We start from the raw sequence: 18,654 nt of genomic DNA, 5'->3' as shown, positions 1-18,654 counted from the left end.
TGTAAAACAAGCACATTCACACACACACTTATTAAGGACAGGGAGGTCGTCTCAGGACAGTCTCTCTTTGCACATACTTTCACAAAACTGCACAACATAATACACACTTGTTTGTTTCTAAAGTAGCAGTTGATGGCCATATAAGGAGAACTTCTTGAGTTCTGAGAACTGACTGATACTTATCATGTGACTTGACGTCATCATTGCAATAAAAGCCTTGTGACATGGTTGTTCGGGGGAGATCAGCTCTGAAAGGTTTATGATGCTCATCTTCCCCACATATATATGTGTATAATAAAAACCACTATTTTGACATCTACTGAGGACCATGCAGTCGTTTGTCTCCTCCTCAAAAACTCGAACCATGACACAGTTTTTACCAGAAGTCCCAACCGATTCTTATTCTTCACCGTCAGGTTACCAAACCAGGCAGCAATACAAAAAGACATCACAGATTCGATAAAACTTCTATAAAACAAAGACAACATCTCAGATGAGACTTTAAAAGATCTCATTTTCCTTAAAAAGAACAGTCTTTGTTGAACTTTTTTAGTAGTGGCATCAGCATGAGATTCAAAACACAGTTTATGGTCAAGTACCACACCTAGATATGTATAACTCTCAACGATCCCAATATCGGCAGTTTTAATGATAGTAGGTAATGAGCAATAAGAGGACTTCCTAAAATCAATAATCATGTCTTTAGTTTTTGACACATTAAGTGAAAGGAAGGACTCATCACACCAATTCACAAAATCATCTACAACCTGTCCATGGCCTGACTCATCCCCCACTAGAAGACTGACGATTACTGTGTCGTCAGCAAATTTCAGGATGTGTCTGTTTGTGAAATTGCTGCGACACTCATTCGTGTACAGAATGAACAGAAGAGGAGAGAGGCAACAACCCTGGGGTCATCAGAAAATACATGATTCACCCTCACACATTCTGACCTATTGATCAGAAAGTCTGTCACCCAGCCGACCAGACTAGTGTCAAGCTTGAAATGATTGTAAAGCCTGTCCGCAAGTAAGAGGGGTTGAATTGTATTAAATGCAAACGAAAAGTCAGCAAATAATAATCTTGCATGGGTGTGGGGGGCCTCAAGATGCTTATACAAGAGATGCAGGAGTATGACAACAGCGTCCTCCACACCTCTCCCTGCTCTATAGGCGAACTGGAAGGGGTCAAGATGGTGTTCAACCTGCATTAAAATCTCCTTCTTAATTATCTTCTCAAATGTCTTCATCACTAAAGAAGTCAGAGCCACAGGCCTAAAATCATTCAGTGCCTTAGGAGAACTGCCCTTAGCAACAGGAACAATCATAGCATGTTTCCAAATCTTAGGTACTGTCTGTAGCTCTAAAGAAAGTGAGAAGATATGGTGAAAAATCCCACACAGCTGATCAGCACAAGTTCTCAGTAGCTGTCCACAGATGTTGTCAGGTCCAGGACTCTTGCTTTCAGTGTGTCTAAAAAGATTAGCTACCCCCTCTCATCAATACAAATAGATGGGGGAGTGATAGTCTTTTCCCTCAGTGTGCTGGTCTGCCTAGAACAGTCAAAGTTCTCAAAACGAAGGTAAAAACTGTTAAGACTGTCTGCCAGATGTTTGTCAGAGGTAAACCCCTCTAAGGTAATGCTACTTTTACCTTTCGTGTGTAGCCCTGCCATTATTTTCATACCAAGCCAAGCTCTTTTCAGGTTGTTACTGCTGAGTTCTGCCTCAATCTTATTTCTGTACCTCATCTTAGCGATCTTTATTGCAGCCCTCACCTCCTTCCTCAATATTCTCATAGTGGGAACGTCTCCCTCGTTAAAAGCAATTTTCCTTTTAAGAATCAGATCCTTAATATCTTTAGAGAGCCATGGTTTGTTATTAGGGAAAGTCTTAAATTCTCTGACTGGAACCACAGAGTCTTTGCAAAAAGAGATGTAGCTACACACCACATCGGTGAGTTCATCCAAATCAGAAGTGCTCTCTTGAAACAAGGACCAGTCAGTGCAATCAAAACACCCCTGAAGGGCAACACAACTGTCTTTTGTCCAGACATTAGTCCGCTTCACACAGGCCTTCTCCCTCCTAATCACAGATCTGTAAGCAGGGAGGAGGTGAATAACATTGTGATCCGAAGAACCAGGTCCAGGTCCAGCCACAGACTTATATGCCGCCTTAATTGGTCCATAACACAAATCCAGCGTTTTGTTATTCCTTGTAGGACAAGTGACATATTGAAAGAAATTGTTCAGTGATTTCTTAAGATTACAATTGTTAAAATCACCAAAAATAAAATTAGGAGCATCCGGTGAGAGAGTCTGCAGATTGTGTACCACTTTAAAAATGGCATCGGCAGCAACTTTAACGTCAGCCTTAGGATGAATGTAAACAACAGTGACAAAAATTTGAGGGAACTCCCTCGGTAAGTAAAAAGGCCTGACAGATACTGAAAGGAGCTCGATGTCAGGAAGACACAACCGCTCCCGCACAGTAAAATTATTACACCAGCCCTGGTTGATATACAAACAAACCCCTCCTCGGTGAGATTTGCGTGTTACTCCACAGTTCCGATCCAATCTGACAGGGGTCCCAAAGCCGCTGATTCGCAGTGAAGTGTCACTGTCCATATCGGTCAGCCATGTCTCGGTAAGTGCCATCAGACAAGCCTCCCTGTAGATGAAGCACATTTCCTTGTAATTCATCCGTTTTGTTCCTAAGAGATTGGACATTGGCCAGAATCATAGAAGGCAGAGGAACACGATTCTTCCTCCGAAGTTTTCTTACATGCTGACGCACGCCGCCTTTCTTTCCGCGTTTTCTCAAGCGGCGGGGCTTTCCAAAATTAGTCTTTGACCGGTAAAATAAATCCTCACCAAGAATCACATCTGTCCGAGCATTAGAAGAGTCGTACATTGACAAACAGGACCACCGTAATCCAAGTAGTTCCTCGCGTGTATAAGTGATTGTCAGTGAGAGTGAATGACTCCAGGTGAATATCGCCAACAACAATAAAACTAAGGTGACAATGACTAATGTTTGGAGTTTAGTCTGTTACTGTTACTATTTTTACCATTTCTTCTTGGAGCAACTGCAATCCACGTTATTTCCTTGGGGATTAATATTAAAGTATTCTGATTCTGATTGTTTCAGGATACATGCCATTATCCAATGACACATCTGCTTACCTGCATCTTTTGCTCGTTTCTCCTCCTCTTCTTTTCTCTTTTTTCTAAACTGAGCACCTGATGGGTTTCAACTTTTCTTGTCCATCTTCCATTGGTTTTAATTTCGCACTTCAGTATGAATATAAGTCCCCCAACTCGACGATCACCACAACGTAACCTAACAGACCTACACCTTAGTTCACAGATTCGCTTTGTCTAAGGTGTATTTCTGGGATTCCACACAACCCAGGATTCAAATCATGAATCCATAATGGGCTTGGATTTACAACATTATAAATGAAATGTGCTCTATTTATTGTTTGTTTTCTTGCACTGCTGTAACTGGAGCCTTATCATCTCGTCTCTCTATATACTGGACTGTATGTAGCGGAGATGACAATAAAGTTTACTTTGACTTCAGCAGCAAGCAGGCGCACCGAGGGCTCTCGCGCTCACTTTTCGCGTAAAGAATTTCGAAAAAACATCGGTCCAAATTATAAGTCTGTATTATAATGTTTATGTTTTAATGTTTTATTATTATCTGTAATATTAATGTTTTTTCCGCCGATGCCCGTGATGCCGTGAGGCTGGCATGAGGTTGCAGACAGAGTCAGGTTGAGAGTGGATGCAAGGCAAGCTTTAGACACAAGGAGACGAGGTAAGAATGCAAAAAGCAATAGCTAAATAACAAGGAATTGTGGCCGTGTTGTTACCATGGGTACCTGATGGACTAACGAAGGAGAGATGACCATGCCGAGCTTAAATGCAGCCATGCTGATTGTCACTGAATGAGGAAGAGGTGAGTGTCCAGGATCCCACCCAGGAATGGAAAAACACCAGCCGCTCACTCAGCCCTTGACAGTATTTAATCAAAGGTGTGAAATATGTACTTTTTTGAGGGGACCAAGCTTTAAGGGGTTTGCCGGTTTGATCCCCTGCTCTGTCTGTCTTGGACGTTGTGTCCTTGGGCAAGATACTTCACCTACCACCTACTGGTGTTGGCCATTAGAGGCCGATGGCACGATATGGCAGCTTCTGTCAGTCTGCCCCAGGGCAGCTGTGGCTACAACTGTAGCTTGCCTCCACCAGTGTGTGAATGTGAGAGTGAATGAATAGTGGAATTGTAAAGCACGTCGAGGGTCTCAAAAAGCGCTATATAAATGCAATCCATTATTTTCGACTGATGAATGATCTATTATTTAATAAAATTAACGAAATGGTTATAAAACATAATTTGTGCAATAACATGTGCCATCTGTATATATCTGTAAATATGGGTTTTTGTTAAGCATCTGGTTTAAAGATGGTAACAAATGCCTAACATTTGCTTTCTTTTGTCACATTATTACATTCAACTCAAACTCTGTATTGGCTGGACTATTAATTTTTCATAGGGTCAGGGTTGGATAATTTGTTTTTTGCTTCCTTACCAAATTAAATCATCATACACAAAATTTGCATTTTGCATTTACTTTACTGTCTAATATTGAAATTAGTTTCACAATCTGAAACATATAGCATGTAACAAATGCAAAAAGAAGAAAGATAATCTTTCATGCCACTGTTTATGTACAAGGTTGTTTACTGCAGTCTGACCTTTGACCCTCATTGTAAGCTAGAGTATATGAGTGGTTGGTCACAGGATGAAAAACGTGTCATATCAGACAGCAGTATCAGTCAGAATCTGGAATAACTCTAAACCAGTAAAATATAAGAAACAGATTAGCCTGAAATTGGAATTGATTAATTAAATGCCATTAATTTAATGTAAAACACATCAAATACATTATTTATTTCTGATTTTATTTATATTATATATTATAATTATATTATATATGTAATTAATTATAAAATCATGAACAGGATATATGCAGGTAAACTGAGGGTCCGTCGAGCTGTCATTGAATGCCAAAATTAATTAAATAACATGTCATTAAATAATTAATTGTGGTCAAATAATAATAATATATAATTAATTAAAACATGCAAAAATATGGCGATCGTGGCTCAAGAGTTGGGAGTTCGCCTTGTAATCGGAAGGTTGCTGGTTCAAGCCCCGGCTTGGACAGTCTCGGTCGTTGTGTCCTTGGGCAAGACACTTCACCCGTTGCCTACTGGTGGTGGTCAGAGGGCCCGGTGGCACCAGTGCCTGGCAGCCTCGCCTCTGTCAGGGTGGCTGTGGCTACAATGTAGCTTGGCATCACCAGCGTGTGAATGGGTGGATGACTGAATGTGTAAAGTGCTTTGGGGTCCTTAGGGACTAGTAAAACGCTATACAAATACAGGCCATTTACTAATAATTAAATAAAATTTGATATGAATAATTTATTAAATGTCTTCAGAGTGGCCATTTATTTAATTATTCAAATATTATTTAGGTGATTTGCATTTTAATTAATTAATAAAATGTTTAATTATTTCATGGCATGTTTATTTAACTAATTGGTACCACTTTACAATAAGTCTCCCCTTATAGATGCTAATAAATAGTTTATAGCTATATTATTAATTAATCTGTAAATGCTTTATAAACCATTATTAATGGTTTATTATGCATTAGTTAAGGGTGAGAAAAAGAAAAAAAACTGACCGGTTTCTTGCCAAATAGTGAGCCAAATGTGTTCACCTATATATTTCATCTAGAGTTGCTATATTAAACATTTCAGACTAAGTTACTATCCTGTAAGCACAATCAGCATTTGTAAACATATTTTTTATCATATAAAATTGTACTTCATAAATGCATTATAAATATCCACAACTATCAATCGGAGCTTTGTTGTACAGTGTAAAGCATAAAACCATTTATTAATGAATAATAAATATTTATAAATGCCACATGGGAGACTTATTGTAAAGTGTAAAGCATAACACCATTTATTAATGAATAATAAATATTTATAAATGCCAAATGGGAGCCTTATTGTAAAGTGTAAAGCATAAAACCATTTATTAATGACAAATAAACATTTATAAATGCCAAATGGGAGCCTTATTGTAAAGTGTAAAGCATAACACCATTTATTAATCACTAATAAACATTTAATTGCCAAAAGTGAGTCTTAAATGTATAATGTCACCATTTATAACACTTAGACCTAAATTACAATCAGTGCTTGAAATAACATTTAACTACTGTCAAAAATGTATTGTAAGAGTAACACATGTAACATTAAATGTGTTTTTTAAAACACCAAACAGTCACCCACTCCAAAAAAAGTTCATGCCAGACTGGTTCAAACTGGAAATATTTTTTGTATGTCCTTAAATAAGCGTCCCAGTGGTCCATCAGGGTGTCGCGAACCAAGCCAAGATGACCACTCAAGAACCATCAGGTGTTCCTCCAGCAACTTCTCAGTGCGATTTGCTCTTAGTCTACGGACATGTCCTTTGATGGTCATCCAAGCCCTTTCGATATGCTGTGTATGACTGCCAGATTGAGGATCTACAAACCACCTGCTGTGATTTACAGTGTAATGTCTGTACCCTATGTTTGTCAAAACATTCTTGTAGGCTCTCCACTCATCACTGATAATGGCACTACCCAACTTAACATGCTGTCTGATCAGAGGAACAAGGTGGCGCCTTGATCGTTTTTCAACAAGTTTTAACACAAGCCTTCGCCTTTTGTCTTTAATTCCCATCATTCCAAATACCCATTTCTTCCTTTTCCATGCATTTCGAAAGCGTCCACGTGCATACTGAAAACAAAAAGAATAAAATTAAACAGAATATCTACAAAGAAACATTCAAAAAGATGGTTGCTTCTACTAATTTTTTTTACTTATGGTAAAGGTTTCCATGTTTAGAGGACACATTCAGATCTGCATTGATTCTAACAAACCTGTCTGAGAGTTTACCAACCTTTCGCTGATGACGGAGACAGCTTTCATCTATAACCACAAATTCTCTGTCACCACCAAGACGGTGTCCATTGTTTATTCTGTGTCTTTTAATTGCACGTATACAAACATGTCGAATGTGTCTTGCCATGCTACTTAGTGTTCTGGAGCTGCCAGCCACTTCATCATCGATCATATCTATTTGTCTGAGCCTGAGCCCTTGTGAAAATCTGTGATAGAAATCCAGGCAATTATTACTTTCTGAGGCCCTAATTTTATTTCACAAGTCTCGTATTGGTGTTCAATTATGAAAGGTGCATTGCTATTAATGTCTACATCTACATATACCTGTAAATGAACTTCATCCAACTGAAAAGAGATGTTTTTGATTTCTCAAAGAGGGAGCCAGTTCTAATTGTTCTGGAAACTTTCCTATGACTTGCTCTTTTGCAGCACCTGAGAACATACAAATGAGTTAAGTAAAGAAATGGACCCTTAAACAAGAGCATTAATTGAAAAGATAATCACAAAATTAAGTATGAAGAAAATAATAATGAAAAGAGGTTAATGCTCCCTCTTGCATTGATAACCGAAATATTTTGTTATATTTACTACATGCACTACATTATCATGCATTATACATACCACATATATTGGTCTTTCTTCACCACGGAAATCATTTTCATCTTATGGTGACAAACAGGACATCTAAGCTTCTTTTTTAGCAGGTGTTTCTTCTGCAGCCATTTAATGAGCCTTAGTGCCTTATATTTAGTTTGTTTTCCTTCTATTCTGGCGCGCAATCTCATTCCCAGAGACATTCTGGTGGGAAAAAATGAGTAATTTATTTTATTATCACCTCGAAACACCGTAAAATACTCTATGGGAGTCTAGTGCAAATCGGTTCAGAGTTAAAGAACTTCACATGCTATATAAAACAAGCCCTATAATCAAAAATAGTCCCACGCAAAAAAGAGGATTGTCTCACCTGTTATAATGTATCTCCGACTAGAGCTGGGCGATATATCGAGTTTTTAAAACATATCGATATATTTTTATACGAGATATAAGATGTGACAATATCCTTTATATCGATATAGTCTATGTTACGTTATAATTATAGTTGTGGAGCCGCAAGTTTGCCTCTCTTTCGTCTACTTTTGTCTCTACGCAACATTACTCCTCCTCGCCTCTATCCTTCACTGAACACAACTCCCCCTCCTCCCCCATCGCTTCACGTGCAGGCAGCGACAAGATGGACACGGCAAATCTCCGTTAACGAGTTACTGCGCATCGCCCCATGCGTGGGGCTGGACGGCGTCAACGTGTTAACGAGCTAACCATGCTAACGAGCTAACCGCGCTAGTCCCTACGGGCTGCATAGTCTAAAATCCTTTCATTCTCTCAAAAGTTGACAGCGCGCCTTATGTATGAATTTTGGTTGTGCTTGATGGACGCGAACCGATTTTATGTGGTACGCGGCGCTCAGCAATCTGTCAAAAATGTTTGAGTACGATTTTGGTCAGCTACGGAGCTGCACCGCTTGATAGATTGTCGGCGCATTACGGCTACCGAGGAGCCTCGCGGAGTGATACGTACTGTGCTTCAACGTAATATTACCGTATTGTGTGTGTATAAGGACCATAAATAGCACCTGTAAGAGACGTGGTTATGAAGTGGATTTCAAACTCCAGGCTGTCAGTCACGCAGTAAAACTTGGAAATAGAGCTGCTGTGAAATCTGTCTGTCTTTGTTATTACGCTCAGCGTCTTTTAGTTTACATTTTGACTGCCCAATTGTGAGCTCTTTGTTATGCACAAAAACAACATTGTTTTATTTTATTTATGGAGCATTATTATTTAATGAATGCTCATAATTTATTTTTGAGTAATTTTTCATGTACATCTGTGCTGTATGTTAATAAAAGTGCCTGTGTGACATCTGGGACACAGCTTTAACTAAGAACTCTCTTTTTGTTCTTACTTTATGGCTTAAAAAAAATATCGAGATATATATCTTATATCGCCATCCAGCTAAAAAATATCGAGATATGAATTTTGGGTCATATCGCCCAGCCCTATCTCCGACTTTGTTATGTAGATCTAACCCGCTGGATTCATGCTAAAGAAATATGTTCTGCCGCCAAAGGGAGGGAAAACAAATTTAATTTAAACGCAGAGGAGCTTATACAACCATCCAATCACAGTTAACTTTATTAAGGAAAGCCCCTCCTCTCAGAGCGCGACAGGCAGTGGAGCGCTCTGGAAGGTCAAGCCAAAGGGGCACGAACAGAAACACTGAAGGCGCTCGTTCAAGTTCTTGCGCCATGGATGGAGCAGAAGATAAAAATTTGTGTGCGTCTGCGACTTACACAGTTAGCACACGTTCGAAGAGATACAAAAAGCAGAGACTGGATGATCTAGATTGCACTAAGCCAACGACGTCAGCAGTTAGACATGAAGGTGAGTATAATGCTAGCTAGCTAGCTACCGAGCCATTTGGCTGCTAGCTACAGTGGCTAACTAACATCACATAACATGTGAATAGCTCTATTACTATTGGTTACTCCAAACGATTTATATCACTTAGTTGTACAGTATATTTTTAGTTTTGTTTATGTGCATCATTAAATTTATATTAAACACCCTGGTAAGGCAGTACACATAAGAATTATTTGCCTTGTTTTAGAAATGCCTGAACCACCACAGGTGTATATAACATAATTTTTACAAAGTGGCTTTTTATAAATTCAAGTTGTAACCGTTTTTAATCAATATTTTATTTGAGTTTCCCAAGTTTAGATTATAAATTATTTTAGTATTGTAATTTAATAATTGTTTGTTCTTTAGATTCTTCTTCTAATCCTGCCCCTACTGCAACTGCCCTTCTTAACAAGGAGCGAGAGAAACTGACTTTTCTTAAGGAGAAACTGGAATGGCAAAAGAAGAGAATTGAAGAACTGGAAGGAGAGAGAGATTTTCTCCGAAGTCAGCTATCATCCCTTACAAGTATGAAACTAGACTTGTTCCATGAACATTGTTTTTATTTTACAGTCTTCAAATAAACATTAGATAATTTATCAATCCCAGTGAAGTTCCCTTATTGTCATTGTGTTGATTAAAAGATTTTAGTCAGTTAACTTTAAGTGTTGTGCTAGTTCATTCCTAAAGAGATCTGGTTCCAAATTCAGTTCAGCCAAGTCTAACTTGACTGATTCAATTTCATAGTTCATAAGATCATAACTCCAACTTGAACTAGTAATGTAACAGCCTTACAATCAGAATTAATATAGGTTTTATATATATATATATATATATGTATATACATATATATATATATATATATGTGTGTGTGTGTGTGTGTGTGTGTGTGTGTATATGTACACCTTATTCACATGATGATTTTCTATAACAAAATCCTCATTCTCTTAAACAGGGGACTTGTTTCTAAAACCAGCCATTTTGTTGTTTACATCCTGCAGAGCAACCTAAAGACGAACCATTCAATGATCCATTTTCCTCGAAGGCTTCTGAAAACTCAGATTCATCTTTCGCATCTTCATCTGTATCGTCTGTGTGGTCATCCTCATCTTCATCCCCAAAGAAGCGAAAGCACAAATACAACGAAAAGCATTCAAAAGCCAAGAAACCCAAGAAGGAGCAGAAGAAGCTCCAGCAGCGTGGTGAGCAAAAGATTTTGGAAGAGAAGATTTTACAGAAGAGGATACTATAAATGTGACATAAAAGATAGTATTATGATTTTAATTTGTTCTAAAAATTACTCTGTGTTCACTACGTCATATATACATATCTATCTATCTGTCTGTGTATATATATATATATATATATATATATATATATATATATATATATATATATGTATAGATTAGTATGCTTTGAGCATTTGCTTTTCTAATTATTGTGTGGATGTGGATGTTTCTCTTTATTCTTTATCCTTTATTATTCTTCAAGTTGCCACTTTCTTTGCCGCTTAACTACTCCCTCAGTTTTCAGCCGTTTTTCACCATTCAAACTCTAAACTGTTCAGCTCTTTCTCCTGATGCCTGCTATGACTTTTGGTAGTCATAACTTTTATACTTTTTCAGATATTAAGCTTTTTATGTCATTTTTTGGCCCATTTTGCTGAATAGGACCACATTATCAGTGTGATCACAAGTTTTGCTTGCTTGGCTGAGCCATGTTTTAGCTCAGTGAGATAAGCAGCCGTTCTCAGAGTAGGAGGCCCGGGTTTAAATCCAGGTTGTGGCAACATTTCTTTCACTTAACAGTTAAACTTTTTTAACTCTTTTCAACACAAATTTCAGCTTTTTCACCGCTTATCAGCACAATTTTCAGTTTTTTCTGCTGTTTTCAGCACAAATCCAAGCTTTTTAAGCTGTTTTCAGCAAAAAACCTCTTTTCAGCAGAAATTCTGCTCATTCAACTGTTTTCAGCAGAAATTCTGCTGATTAAACTCTTTTCAGCAGAAATTCTTCTTATTCACCTCTTATCAGCACAATTCTCAGCCTCTTCTGCTCATTTCAGCACAATTATCAGTCTCTCCACCTCTTCTTTGTCAGAAAGATGTTGGCGCAGTGAGATGCGAACCTGCCTTGAGTACCAGAAGGGCCAGGTTCGAATCCTGCTCAGAGCAATATTCTTTGCTTTTTTTTTTTTTCAATTTTTTCAGCTTTTTTCAGCAGACATCTTCAGCGTTAAGGCATCCACACAGCATTTTCGCAGGAAATGCAAATTTTTCTAGTTTGCTTTGTTTTCATTTTTAGTTCAAACGCCAAATGACATTGTGCAGCGATACAAATCCCTCCTCAAGACATTTCCAAAGACGAAGACCATGACCAAAGCTTTTCAGAAGCATGGGCTCGACAGGAACACTGTTGTGTCCACTTCATCAGTTGGGGAGCTTGCTATTGCGGTCCCCAATGTCTACCAGGAGCTACTGTCCAACAGGCCTAGTGGAGAGACGGTACTAGCTTTTGCTAAGCGATGTGAGGCTGCAATTCAAGGCAGTGATGAAGTAAAAAACAAAATAGAAAGTATGAAGGCCGCTGGTACTTTGCTTCCAATTCAAAGAGGGAAATCTGTCTGAAACCCTAATTTGTTCTAAGTGGTTTTGTTTTTTGAGCATATTGAACTGAAGAAAAGATCTGCAAAACCAATCATTTTTCAAAGATCTGTTCACATATGTGTTGAGTTTCCACACAACTAAGAGATTTACCTGTTAGTTTATTTTATAGTTTTTTTTTATGTTTTGATTTGTATAAATGTGTGTAGAGTAAATAATACAGCTGTGCAGTTTCAGTTAAGGTATAATAATTTATTATATTATAATTATTATAATTTTCCTTTGTTTTATGCCAGTGGTGAATTTAGGGATGGGATTTGTTTCCTTAATATAGTTTTAGCTATCTTTAAAGGGCTTGTATATAAGTTTAGCAATGCTAAATAACTGTTGGTGCTTTATACTTTTTATAGTAATGCCCAGTAATACTTAGAAATGTTTGTTGATCATAAATAAATGTTGACATGTTTTAAACTTTACAACAAAACTCTCTTTTGTCATTTATAAATGTTTATTAGTCATAAATAAATGGTGTCATGCTTTACACTTTACAATAAGGCTCCCATTTGGCATTTATAAATGTTTATTTGTCATTAATAAATGGTGTTATGCTTTACACTTTACAATAAGGCTCCCATTTGGCATTTATAAATGTTTATTTGTCATTAATAAATGGTTTTATGCTTTACACTTTACAATAAGGCTCCCATTTGGCATTTATAAATGTTTATTTGTCATTAATAAATGGTGTTATGCTTTACACTTTACAATAAGGCTCCCATTTGGCATTTATAAATGTTTATTTGTCATTAATAAATGGTGTTATGCTTTACACTTTACAATAAGGCTCCCATGTGGCATTTATAAATATTTATTATTCATTAATAAATGGTGTTATGCTTTACACTTTACAATAAGTCTCCCATTTGGCATTTATAAATGTTTATTTGTCATTAATAAATGGTGTTATGCTTTACACTTTACAATAAGGCTCCCATATGGCATTTATAAATATTTATTATTCATTAATAAATGGTTTTATGCTTTACACTTTACAACAAAACTCCGATTGATAGTTGTGGATATTTATAATGCATTTATGAAGTACAATTTTATATGATAAAAAATATGTTTACAAATGCTGATTGTGCTTACAGGATAGTAACTTAGTCTGAAATGTTTAATATAGCAACTCTAGATGAAATATATAGGTGAACACATTTGGCTCACTATTTGGCAAGAAACCGGTCAGTTTTTTTTCTTTTTCTCACCCTTGACTAATGCATAATAAACCATTAATAATGGTTTATAAAGCATTTACAGATTAATTAATAATATAGCTATAAACTATTTATTAGCATCTATAAGGGGAGACTTATTGTAAAGTGGTACCAATTAATTTTATCACTCCTGGACCTCCATACCTAAGTGCTGTAAATTTCAGTAATACTGAAGAGTATGTTCCTTTTTTCCCCCCTGTAGAAAATCCTAGAAAGCCTGTAGTTAATCGGGCAGGAACTAGACTGCATTACTTTGCAAAGTATTAGAATACATATGACATCCACAGCTCCTTTAAAACATCCTGAGATCCACTGACACTACTGCTATTATTAACTAATCCTGTTAGTTAATGGGCAATCCACCCCCAGACCCAGGAGATTGTCCCCTTTCCTCTGGGGTGAAGACAAGTACACCTCCCTGGAGCCAGCTCCCCTGCTGATCCACATTGGCACTACAGAAGCTTACATGCATACCACCCTGAACAAGCCCGCTCCCATCAGAAAAATGAATTCTAATAACAAATATCAATTAATATCAATTTATTTATGGCTATTTGCGTGGCAGCACGGTGGCACGGTGGTTAGCACTGTTGCCGCACAGCAAGAAGGTCCTGAGTTCAATTCCACCATCAGGCCGTGGTCTTTCTGTGTGGAGTTTGCATGTTCTCCCCGTGTTTGCGTGGGTTCTCTCCGGGTACTCCAGCTTCCTCCCACCGTCCAAAGACATGCAGCTTGTGGGGATAGGTTAATTGGATAATCCAAATTGCCACTAGGTGTGAATGTGAGTGTGAATGGTTGTCTGTCCCTATGTGTTGGCCCTGCGACAGACTGGCGACCTGTCCAGGGTGTACCCCGCCTTTCGCCCTATGACAGCTGGGATAGGCTCCAGCGCCCCCCGTGACCCTGAAAAGGATAAGTGGAAGCGAATGGATGGATGGATGGATCAATTTATTTACACTAAAAATGTAACTGCAGCTCAGGTTTATCCAGAACAACAAAGTTACAGTAGTGGTATGAAATGCAGTAGTAATATACTCAGTGCATGGCGTCCACTTTGTTGGACATGTAACTAAATTAGCATAGGATAATTTGCACCATCTTTTATGAAAAGAAAGTAGAAAATGCTGTCGCCCAATTCTTTGTGCCGGACCATGCGACCATTGATTAAAACAACAGACAAAGTTGTGCAGATCTATAAATGTTAACTGTAACTGTGTTTTCCATTCCATGCCATAACTTCCTTATATATTTATAGCTCTTAACAGTTTTCTAAACTCACAGCTGAATTTTGAGCATTACACCGCTGGAACAAAACTATTTATTACTGAGTTGCTGCCTTCCATAAAAACACAGAATGCTTGATAAGCTCAAGATTATGATCTCTATTAACTGATAAAAATGTGATTAACTTTCTTTATAATCAGTGTTCATTAGTAAAGTCCTTTGCTGTATTGCAGTCTTAGGATTAATTTTTACTTCAGTAAAGTTCTGCTCGAATAAGTAATGGATGGAGGGTATTTTACTGCAGTCACAAAAATCCTAAACAGGGAGTAGGGAAGGAGTTATACAGAAGCTAAATATAATAAATACAATTTATGAAATGTTATATGCTATTGGACAGACTTACTTAAGTCAAACTCTAATGAATACATAGTGCTATTCACAACTGACAGTCACAAATTGACACTGTGCCTCTCACTAAACACAGTAGCTTTTAAATGTCCAGAGAAGGCTTTTGGCTCCTGCAGACTTCAGTAAATCTGACCCTTAATGGTCCTTATTGTTTATAATTGCAACCTTTGTATTGAATGTATATGTTTCATAGGCTTTTCTTCGTTAAATGTCCTGCATAAAACAACAGAGCATGGTGTGAAAAGTTAGATGGGTGTTTTGCAGTCCATCTTCTACTCAATGAAAATGTCATTGAGGTCAAGAAAAATAGGTTAGGAATAGGAGATAAGAAGAACTTTTGGCACTCACCCAACTTCCCACCACTGGCCAATAGGAAGCCAAAAACGTTGTGGTGACAATGACTCTGCAAAAGAAAAGAATATGGATAGAAATGTATAATCCTATGTTGCTGTTCATTTCTTCACTGCTAGCTTTGTGTTAGCATTAATAACTGTGTATAAAATAAATAACCTTTTTCCATACGGATTTATGTTTTTGTTCCCTGATTGATAAGACTTGGAACAATTTATTAACAATCAAACTTGCATATTCTGATTACCTGGGGCAGTGAATGTCAGCTGGTGGCCTGCAGGACACACACAGTAGCGCACAGTTGTGGTTTCAATAACATCAACAGAGCCACCTGGGCCAGAGGCATCACCTTCCTCACATTAGCTTGTAAATGGCTAATTATGCTTGGAGACTGTCCAGGCAGCCTGCAGAGATGTACTTGTTATCCTCTCTTGTTCATTTGAAGTTTGGTTAGTACTATGAGTATTGAGATGTCAGAGCAACAGTTTGGGCCTTTTCAGGGTATGCCCCCTAGTTGCTTGCTGCAGTACAGTTAATGTGAGTCTGTTAATGCTGACAAAGGCTAACATGCAATTGGTGCCCAAGATAAAATATAAATTTTATTTTACAAGAGCATCTGACCCTCACAGTATCTGCTGAGAAAATTTTAGCCCATGGACAAATATAGTGGATGACTCCTGACCGAGGGTCTAAGTTGGGGTTAGATATACACACCTATATATTCCATGAAAAAATGCGAAGTTAAAGGATAATTAGAATATATTTACATTATTATTATGCAAATATATTTATAATATATTCGGCTCAAAGGTCACATCACACTGTTCTCCCCTACATGGACATGAATACGCTGCTTTTATAAGTTGAAAGTGTTAGTTGAGTCTGCTCGACTCCAACACTGGTCCTGTCTTTACTTGGTCAGTACTAAGTTAGGCATCACTATACAGTGCTATCAGAGAGTTATGTAAAACTATTTCTGGCTTGACACAAGTGGGTAGCTCTGCATCTTTGATGTGGAAGAGCTTTTTATGTTGGATGCCCTTTCAGACAACCCCAAAAGGCCATGTGTATCTCCAGCTGGAATCAAACCAGCAACCTTTCAATTGCCAATCCAATGTGTTAACAACTACACAATCAGTGGTGCACTATCAAGTAATAACAATAAATACATTTTCATAAATTACATTTCATAAATACATTTCTTCCTGACATTGCTGGTTAGTCAGTGTGTCTTGGAGTCTGACTACCATGACTGTGAGTCAGATGCATAATGGACAAATACAAAATGTGTAAGATAAACATACCTCATCACACATTAATAAGCTGAGAACCACAGTAAGAAAGCCAGTAAGCAGCCTTCTTTCTCAGCCAGATGTCATGAACATATTTCATGAAAGCTGGATGAAGGATCGTCACCTGTTATGAATCAGACGAATCGTTAAATCCTAGTTTTATTATTAAAACTTCTCTTATCTTTTTGAAGTGAACGCACAATAAAATACTTTAAATCAGCACCACGGTGGCTAAAGGAAGCCACTATCTATTTTTGGTCGCATGGCTTTGTTCACGACCTTCCAAGCGCATAACTGTCAAGTGTGAGCGACTGGGAAAAACCATAACAATACCCGACAACGCCCAAAGTAAAAGTTTAGGTGCAGGTGGCTTGTGAAACGGCTTGCACATTTGTAGCAACGGTGGTTCGGCTAAAGCAGGTTAATAGTAAAACCAACTGTATATGAGATTTGCCAGTTCAATGAGTAAAATCAGCTGACTTTGTGGCCTGCCTGAATTAATGGTAGCTTAAAGTTATTACTGGATTTCTTTGATATCAATATCCCTGATTGTTAAGGTAAAACTAAAATACTCCTTGTTAGCTTTCTTTTTTGAGTTGGGAATACAATAACGTTAATTCAAAGCACAGCGTTATTTGCTGAATGGTAGTGATGGCCCGCTTGTATGGGGTTACAACGATGCAACCTTAAAACTAAACTGAAACAAATATTGAAACTGAAAAATAAAGTCCCACCGATCGTCGCACAAGCTGCTCCATCTGGCGATCAGGCAGCTGGTCCTTCTCTCTCATGCCTGGCTTCTACGTGCTCCTTCCTGGAGTCTGGGCCTCGCGCCATATGGGTGCTGAGCCAGATTTTTTAACAAGTCCTTTCAACAGGTGACTGCTATTACTCATTGTCTAACCAGTCCACAAACTGGGAGGGATTTGCTTGTCATGTCAGTAATGTTGGAAACTTTATTCCACCTTTCACTATCCCAAGCTCTCTTGCAAAGTCCAAACAGTCGGTTTTGTGCCGTCTAGGATTGTCCAGTGTCATGACAGACAGCCAATTGGATCCTCTGCCTCAGTGCTAGTGTAATTGGGGTCTTCCACTTGACTTTTTTGTTCCATAACCCCCGGGATCATTTAAAAAATTCCAAATGACTGTCTTATGGCGTCCCTGTATAAGGGCATGATCCATGGGGACGCTGCAGGGACACGCTGGAGCTGCATCAGTAATTGTGCCTCGCCTGCTTAAGAAGAATTAACTGGATTCTGAATTGTCGTTGTTGTTGTTATGTCCAGGACGCCGCTGAAAATCTGCGTCCATTGGTGTCTGTGAAGATGACAACCGGGAATACAGGAAAATGTGGTCGGGTCCATCATGCATAGTCGACAGTGGTGCTGAAACTCAGGATTGGGGCATGGCGGAAACACGAGTGAGCCAGCAAGAGGAGGCGCTGGCCCAAACGGTAGCCAAGCTTGCGAACATTTGCTACCACAGTTTAAGCATTGCTTTCAATAAATTGCATTCTCAAAAAAGTGTTTTGTCCCTCTCCCATTTCTTCTTGTTGCATGTTGAAGCTCTACTTGGAACCTTGTTAAGATCCAACCATGCAAAATATGATTTATTTATTTATTTATTTATTTTCACCATTTTTCAAGTAGTCTTACACTTTTGATCTGGACTGTATCAAAGTACTTCAGCTTCCTACCATCGCCACACCATGTTTTCTGCAGATATTTATACATGCAAAGGTTGGACATAGACACCATGACATAATCCATTCATTATTATAAATCTGATTGTGAAGTGTTGTAGAACATCTCCAAACCTTCTGTTCTGATGGAAGCATCCAGTATGAGTGTAGAATATATTCAATAACTTTTTAGCAACAAACATATATACATAGTTTCTTGATAATGAACAAGTTACAGGAGTTTAATGTGAATGGCATGAATTCATGATTGATACTAAATGGCACTGTACCCATTCATGTCTAATCAGGTAATGGAGTGAAAAGTGACAAACTGA

General features: G+C 38.0%; 2 protein-coding genes across 2 annotated transcripts; one reads left to right on the top strand and one right to left on the bottom strand.

Moving 5' to 3' along the window:
• Positions 1-6,856: 6,856 nt before the first annotated feature.
• On the bottom strand, positions 6,857-8,007 carry LOC146644269 (uncharacterized). Its single transcript, XM_085395847.1, has 4 exons — positions 7,993-8,007; positions 7,650-7,826; positions 7,353-7,460; positions 6,857-7,234 (listed from the first exon to the last, which is right to left on the bottom strand). The coding sequence occupies exons 2-4, from the start codon at positions 7,823-7,825 to the stop codon at positions 6,943-6,945; spliced, it is 576 nt and encodes a 191-aa protein (XP_085251973.1). The 5' UTR covers position 7,826; positions 7,993-8,007; the 3' UTR covers positions 6,857-6,942.
• A 1,308-nt stretch (positions 8,008-9,315) lies between these two features.
• Positions 9,316-12,110, top strand: LOC146644268 (coiled-coil domain-containing protein 106-like). The gene is made up of 4 exons (XM_085395846.1): positions 9,316-9,466; positions 9,854-10,012; positions 10,486-10,686; positions 11,788-12,110. Exons 1-4 carry the CDS (start codon positions 9,331-9,333, stop codon positions 12,108-12,110), a joined length of 819 nt encoding a protein of 272 aa, XP_085251972.1. The 5' UTR covers positions 9,316-9,330.
• Positions 12,111-18,654: the final 6,544 nt, after the last annotated feature.

The sequence above is a fragment of the Rhamphochromis longiceps genome, linkage group LG22 (genome assembly GCF_057381845.1).
Source record: "Rhamphochromis longiceps isolate RC_006_pf linkage group LG22, R_longiceps_female_GT1.1, whole genome shotgun sequence".
NCBI classification, from domain to species: Eukaryota; Metazoa; Chordata; class Actinopteri; order Cichliformes; family Cichlidae; genus Rhamphochromis; species Rhamphochromis longiceps.
Note: the sequence above shows the minus strand (reverse complement) of the source record. Positions and strands in the feature narration are given on the sequence as shown.